At 35.3% G+C, this 7,926-nt stretch overlaps 2 protein-coding genes across 2 annotated transcripts in view; one reads left to right on the forward strand and one right to left on the reverse strand.

Annotated features, from left to right (window-relative positions):
* The window catches only part of dlp (glypican dally-like), a 52,464-nt gene extending 49,414 nt beyond the window's left edge, over positions 1 to 3,050 (reverse strand). Inside the window, exon 1 of the mRNA XM_022083008.2 lies at positions 2,588 to 3,050. Coding sequence (XP_021938700.1) covers positions 2,588 to 2,813 — 226 coding nt within the window. The 5' untranslated portion in view covers positions 2,814 to 3,050. The remainder of the gene's footprint in view (positions 1 to 2,587) is intronic.
* Positions 3,051 to 3,135: 85 nt separating this feature from the next.
* Positions 3,136 to 7,546, forward strand: LOC110839124 (pseudouridine-5'-phosphatase). The gene is made up of 4 exons (XM_022083006.2): positions 3,136 to 3,543; positions 4,229 to 4,447; positions 6,622 to 6,854; positions 7,186 to 7,546. Exons 1-4 carry the CDS (start codon positions 3,486 to 3,488, stop codon positions 7,357 to 7,359), a joined length of 684 nt encoding a protein of 227 aa, XP_021938698.1. The 5' UTR covers positions 3,136 to 3,485; the 3' UTR covers positions 7,360 to 7,546.
* Positions 7,547 to 7,926: the final 380 nt, after the last annotated feature.

A 7,926-nucleotide genomic window follows, 5' to 3' on the forward strand; every position in this document is an offset into this window, starting at 1 on the left:
CACATGAAATTTCCTGTAGGTATAGTCGGCGCAGTAGTTTTTGGCCGGTGGAATTTTCAAGGGTAAGGCTAGGAGCGAGTCACTTGTGCGATAGTATAATGCTGACTGCACCGAGGAGCTTATCGGACTGAACGCCCAAACAAAAGAAACACGCTGACCGTGCCACCTCAGGTACACAGAGTAGGCCCGTCCGCCAGCTCCTCCACTGGCCAAAAACTACTGCGCCGACTATATATGAAGTCTTTGACAGTGATTAATATTTACTTTACTGTGCTTCATACGTCGGTAGTCATATATAGCGTCGAATAATATCCAATTGATGAATAATAAATTGGAAAGGACACGAAAGAACGTGGTTTGGCAAAATTCAACCTACCATCCCGAGATATGGCTAAAGAAGCTGAGATTTTTACGCAAAAACCCGTAAGTCAGGACATACGGTCTACAGGGAGATATGTGAACCCTGGACCTCAATAATATAAAGTAGGGGTAACAAATTATCCATCCGTCCAACACACTGTTTTCAAATGTGGTCTGTGCACCTTAGACATCCTAAATGCTTCCTTCTTGTTCCAATAAATAAACATTTACGGAGCACATCAATTTTTGTCTTTCTTTCCACTTTACTGTTCCATTTGTTTATCAGAGGCTGACTCTGGTGAGAATAGCAAAGTTTAAAAACAGCTGGCCTTGACTTTATGTTTATTCTGTTCATAAACAAGACTTTTATAATCTTCAACAAGCAACTCTCAATTAAAACATTCCCGATTCCGTGTTAAAAAAATATTTCACCAACACTAATAACCAGACACAATTTAGCTCAAGAGCTCATGGGTTCAGTTTCTGGATCAATGGCTGGGGGCGCAGGTAGTCATATGATCGAATCCTGATGAAAGAGTCAGAATTTCCTTACTGCTTTCAATTACAAATGTCTCGAAGATACCTGTTGTTATTATTATACCAAGAAATACCTCAACAAAAGTTGATAATTTTTCAAGGCTGTTAGTAGGCATCATTTCAGGACTAATGAATTAGTGCTGGAGTCACAACCACCTTACATATTCATGAGCTTGAAATGTTGTTAACACTGATTGTAGGAAATTAAAGCTACGAGTTTGGGGGTGGTTTATGCAAATCAAAAGTATATTAAACTATATATAAATTATCAAATGGTTGATTCTCAATCATATAAAATCCATATATTATATTATGTGAAAAGTAATCTAATTCAACTAGATCTGCCCCTCAGCAACTGAACATTGTGCACCAACTTCTGCATATGTGCAAATGTTCGCGCATCACTGACCTTACCTAATCTACCCAAACTTAACCCAACAGTACAAGCTGTTTTCTTCATCAATCTCATCCAATTATAATGCAGTGAATCATCGCTGACCCATTCATATTAACATTCCTACAAAATTTTAAATACCAGTATTTAAAAGTTATTAAACAGTATCATCACGTAGCTCTTTATCTATACTATGCCTCTCAACTTACTGTGGTGTTCTTATATGCTACTATATTAATTAATTTTAAACATTTTAACTTTTTGCATTACAATTTACATATGAGGAGTACTTTCCAAGTTGTTTCAACAGGTCCTGGTGAACCCTAGATATGGCCATCAAGGTCGCAAGACCTTACCCTCCCCATCTACTTTCTTTGGTGCCACTTAAAGAGTTCAGTGTACAAAACAATGGTTGGCACAAGACCTGCACTGCTTTGTCAATCTTAAACAATTACTTTGATTTTGTTTTGTGTAATTAATGGTAAAGGCATAAACAACAATAAGAACTCACTCAACCTTAAACTGTTTTCTGTACTTAATAGTGTTGTTGTTAATAAATGTATAATAACTCATTTTTTAAAAAAAACTTTTCTTGTCCTTATCTCCATAAGTGTCCAACTTTGGACTGAGACATGTTAGATTATGACTTACAATGACCCAAGGAACATTCCTTACAAGTTTGGCAGAAACCTACCAACACACCTGTATATGATATGGGGAGGCAAGAGTAATAAAATGACAAAGGCAAATGTAAATGGAGTGATATTTTAACGGACAAAAGTATTTTACATAATATATATGTTATATTAAAAAACAGGGGTGAACAAAAGTAACATGTAAATAACTGCATATATAGTATTAAATGAATGAGGCACAATAGTTGTGTGTGATCGAAATGAAGGTTTATTTAAACACAAGGAGACGGGAGTATGTAATTTGACTTCAGCACTCCATCTACCGACATGTCTGTGAATAGTACAGAGCTGTCAAATCCTGAAAGCAAGATTCTCTTTCTAACTGGACACCATATTATAAAGATAGGCCTATATGATGATGATAAAATCATAGCATTCGACAGAGACTTTTTCAACATGTGTATCACTTTATTTATTTGATAAAACGACGCGAATAAAGGGATTGTAACACCATGTACGCACTCAAACTCGGTATAAAAAAATAAGTTAAAATATTGACGAAAACAAAGCAGTTAGTAAGGGTTAACATGCTACAATATTGGTTGGCAAATAAAAAACTTAATCGGTCGAATCTAATTTAATGATTAATGCAAAACCATACCTGACAATGGATCATTCGGCACCTCTCCAGCACTGAAACCCCTTTCTTCATACGTGTAGCGGACGCTCGCACAATTTATGTCAGCTGCAGATACATCTTGAATCCATAACGTTATTGCTAATAAAGCTATTGTCCACACTAAAACACACGTATATTCCATATGATGCCGCCTTTTGAACCGCAAGGACTGGTCCTGTGTCTTGCATCTGTAACCATTCACAGCCATGCTGCCTGCCAAGGAAATATTCGTCAGAGCAGCCTCGTATAAAAAGTATAGGCTTTACGTTTCACTTACAAATGAAGGTCAGTTTAAAATAAAGTACATCCACCTATCTTTTGCGTGCATTTGTACCACAGTGTCCGGTAATTAAATACCGGATCAGTGAAAGAAAAAAATACAATCAATCCACATTCACACAACTGCCGCACTCTCTGCAACTGTTTGGACGTCTGCTTCAACGCCCGAATCAGTTGCGCACGCGCATTTGTATTCACCGCGCACCTACCATTACGCACGGAGAGCAGCGGTAGCAGAGCGGTTTTCGATGCGATGTGAGAGATTTGAAAAGAGATTTCAGAACGTGATTTAATAAAGTTGACGAACGATAATCAATACAAGCTGGACAACATAATGGCTTGTCTTTCCCTATGAGTGAATAAATATGTAGGAGTAGAAAAGAGACATAACCAATAAAAATTGGACTATCTGTCTTGTCCTCAAGTTATTGCAGACGGTGCCTGTCCAATCTTAATATATATCTTATCTTAATAGCCCAAAAGAAACTAGACTCTTTATTGTAATGTGCATTGCACATTGCTGGAATATTCCACAGTCTCCAAGATTGTATTTATTCTTTGTGCAATCCTGGTTGAAGAATTCGTCTGAAACAGATCAAATATGACAAATTACAGTAAGGTTGACCATGTCATATTTGATTTGGATGGTCTCTTACTTGGTAAATAATAAATTTGTGCAATTATTCATTCATGATTTACAAGCAGTTAACAGCTGAACTTTTATATGAAACTAGACACTGCTGATTACAGCAGACCATACGTTAATGATTAAAAAGCCACTCAGTAGCTGATATTTTGAGCAAGATTATAAAATGATTACAAACTTATTTATCCAATAATAGTTTCACTTCCTTAGCATTTAAGATCTAAAAAGCTTATTGCTTTCATCTCCATAAGCACTATTTTCATATGACCTTGTCATTTCAAAATTCAATTAATGAAGTTCATTATCCTTGGATAGAACAACAGTTAATTTGGAAAGGCTTGGGTAAACTTCATTTCATTTTTGTAATATGCATCTATAAGTTAAGCTTACTAATTTATTATTTGAAGTAATATATGATGTTCCAGATACTGAAAGTTTCTATTAGCAAATAGCAACTGAATTGTGTATATCTTTTGGTAGAACATTCACACTGGAATTGATAGAACAACTAATGGGACTTACTGGACCTGAATATTCAAGAACTATAGTTGAAACATTAAATTTACCTTTGTTGCCAGAAGAAGACTGCTGATTCTAGACAAGATGAAGAAGCTATTTCCATTTGCAAAGCTGCTGATGCCAGGTATTAAGAGCAACCAGCTTTATTACACATTTTAAATTTTATTTTTGTCTGACAGGTACAGAAGAAATTTATGTGGAGATATTTTCAATTATTTGTGCTAAATATAATAAGAGTTACACATATGAAGCAAGAGAGAAAGTACTTGGTACAATGGAAAAGGATTCATGTGCAATTTTAGTTCAGGAACTCAGCCTTCCAGTAACACCTCAAGATGTTTTGGATCAACAACGCCTACTGCAAAGAGAAATGCTTCCAAAGACAAAGTTAATGCCAGGTAAAAAAAAATCTTCCTGTATAAGCAAATCTCACGTTAATCTTGCATTATTGTAATGTTTTTAAACAATTTCTGCATATGCACACACCATGCACAATGGGGAAACTACTACACAAGGTCTTAGATGTTGCTTGTGTACATGTGAGGGTATGTGCATGTGTATGACATATATACAGAGCTTCACCAGAAATTTTCTCTGGAGTCTTTTAATATGAGGAATGGGAATTTAGTTTTTACCTGATTTACTCCTGGAATTAAAGTGCTTTTAATGAGAACATCTACATTGAAATGGCATTTCCCTTTAGATGTCAAATGAAAGCACAAAAGTGGAACCAACTGGAAAAGAGTTTTGTTAAATATATGAGTGTTCTAGAACATACAAAATCTGATACAGTAACTTATTGCAATAAAGTTTTCTTGAGTGATTAACAGCATTGATACAGAATGGAGCAAACTGATCAAGAAGATTTCATGATATTCAGGTATAATTTTTTCCCCAGAAGAAAGGAAAATGCTGCATGTATGTTGTCTGCAAGTAATGTTATGAATACTTCAATAATCATCTTTCAGGTCAGCATCCATTCAAAATTTAATACCCACATGGAGTCATGGTCGGAGAATGTACTGTGAACGCCTGGACAGTTCAAGGGAGGTCTAATCTTTGAACTACATATTTAAAAAATTTCAGTCAAAATCAAAGGGATGAAAGGGAACTGGGAAGATAAAGATTCACTTCCATTGTAAGTCAGAGAGCTAAAGTCTGGAGTACATACTGCAAGCATGACTATCTCCAATTGCACTGTTACGTTTAATACTAAAACCTGCTTACATATAGTGGTAGTTTCAAAATGCCTGTGTCATCCCTGCTGAAGTCTGAATTCTGTAGGATCTCAAATGCTTCTATCATTTCTGTACAGAAATACATTTCTATTTTCTTTTTTAGACAGTAAATTTGATTAATATTGGATATGGGAATCAACCCTTTATGGCAATTAGCATTATATAATTATTCCCTGCTTTCATTAACATGTGAAAACTGCCACTGTCTGATGGTCATTCCTTAAATTCAATGTGTTCATATTGTGAATTCAGGTTAACTGTTGCCCTTTGAATGCAGGTTACACAGACGTGTGAAATTCATGAAGCATAGATAAGAATACTAAGTCTAGTACCAAGATCAGTCTTGTTATACAGTAGTAAATGAACTGATAATTATACTTCACATGTTTGTAGAAATATTATAAAGTAGAATCATATTTCTCACATTTTACAAGAAATTATCAAAAATGGAAGTAAAAATTCCAGTGAATTGAAAGGAAGGAACATACAGACAAACTGCTGTTAGGCTACTGGCATTTCTAAAAGCACAGCAATAATTAATTCAAAAAGTGGATAATCAAGAGCCTACTGTTGAATTGTAATGAATACTAAAGGGCTACAGAGAAGTGATGGAAGGAGATAAAAATCCCATTAACACCATTACCATGGCAGTGGTTGTAGCAATACGCTGCCATAAAGGGTACATACATACACATACTTCCCAGAAATTAAAATATTTGTGTTACACCAAAGTTTTAAGACAAAACTGTAGTGGCATGTAAGTAGAAATCTATTTTCTGCAATCTGGTGCTTTCCTACACTCGCATGGTGATTCTTTTCTCATTCCCTGGGCTACATAGTTTTTTAGTGTTGTAGCACATTATTACGTTGGTTTCAATTTGAGTAGGCATGGGAAAAGGCAATGTACATATGCACATACAACTGTGAACAAGTAGGATTTGAAGTTATCGCAGTGGCTATCTTCTGGGTTGTAGTGCCATGCAGCCTGGTACATTTCTACCAGACTACACAGCCGTGAAAACAGAGACAGTATTTCTCTCCAAAACATTGGCATCTACCAATGTGTCTACATGACACTACAACCCAGAACAGCCTCACCACAATGAAAACCTCAAACCCCACTTCCTAGATTTGGTCTTATTTCAGTTACAATAAAAGGAAACTGATAATATGTCAGATGTTGAGATACCCCCTCTACAAAATGTTGAGTAAACATATGTATACTAGGTATTCAGGTAATGCTAATGAAAATGGAGCTGTTAAATGGGTATTTATCTTCCTGAAGAGTTTGATATTCAGCTGTATGGTTGGTTGAAACTTTTGTTTAATTTCAGGAGCAGAACACTTAATATGCCATTTGCATAAGCATGGTATTCCAATTGCAGTAGCTACTAGCAGTTCTGAGGAAAGTGTTATGTTAAAGCTGACAAATCATAAAGAACTTTTTTCCTTATTTCACCATGTGGTAACGGCAAGTAGTGATCCAGAAGTGAAGAAAGGGAAACCAAATCCTGATATCTTTCTGATATGTGCTTCAAGATTCCCAGATAAACCAAAACCAGAAAAGGTATATACAGTATTATCTGAAGTCAGCATGCTGTATCCCTGGACTTTAGATCCTGACTTCTCACTTTGGAGGCTACCATTCAATCTCAGAGCCGCCCATGTGGAATTTTTGATGGACGGAGTGGCACTGGAGCATGATTCTCTCCTGTCAGCGTACTGTCAGTCTTCCACACTTCTGCTACAGTTAGAATAGGGAAGAAAGATCATTATTAAGAGAGGTCCATAGATAAATATTTATAATTTTATGCATGCTTAAACTAATACTTTATAAGTAATATTTAACATTTGATTTTCTTTGGTGTTTGGTATTATTTCTTCCCATTTTATTTCAGTGTCTAGTGTTTGAGGATGCACCAAATGGTGTTAAAGCTGCTAAAGCTGCTGGAATGCAAGTTGTTATGGTACCAGATAACCATATTTCTGAAGAAAGCAAACAACTGGCAACATTAGTCCTGAATTCACTGGAAGAATTTCAACCAGAATTATTTGGACTACCACAATACTAACATGTCATGGTGGTGTTTTTAGTTTGAAGGATTTTATCAGATACAATTATTTTGTTAGGGGTTGGTTTTCAAAGAAGTCATGATTCTTTTAATAGTTTTAAGGATTGTAAGAAATAGAGTTATTTTGTTATGAGTTGACTAAATGTTATTAAATATAAAGGATTTAATAAATTACTATCACCAACTACATTGCCATGAAAACTTGCTTTGCAAACATGTCATGTCTGTGCAAAATATCACAAGGGTTTATACAATTCTTGCTTCAAGATCAAATGTTATATACATATATATTGCCCCTACTATAAGATTAAAATCATGTGTATAATGTGCACACTTTAAACAGCCTTTTGAAATTTTTCTATATTTCAATTAATTCAGTGCCAGTTGTTTCAACTGATGGATGGAACGGATAATAATTAAAATTAGCATTGCAAATAAACTTATATAACAAAAGTTGTTTAACTTCTGCAGTGTCAACACTTACTGTAAATGAGGAATCGACAGTGTCCTATCTGACGTAGATCAATTATGAATTTATAGCAGATGTATGGATGCTTACAGCAGTCA

The sequence above is a fragment of the Zootermopsis nevadensis genome, unplaced genomic scaffold (genome assembly GCF_977971745.1).
Source record: "Zootermopsis nevadensis isolate Lab colony 2312 unplaced genomic scaffold, Znev_1.0 Znev_ptg000016l, whole genome shotgun sequence".
Taxonomy (NCBI): domain Eukaryota; kingdom Metazoa; phylum Arthropoda; class Insecta; order Blattodea; family Termopsidae; genus Zootermopsis; species Zootermopsis nevadensis.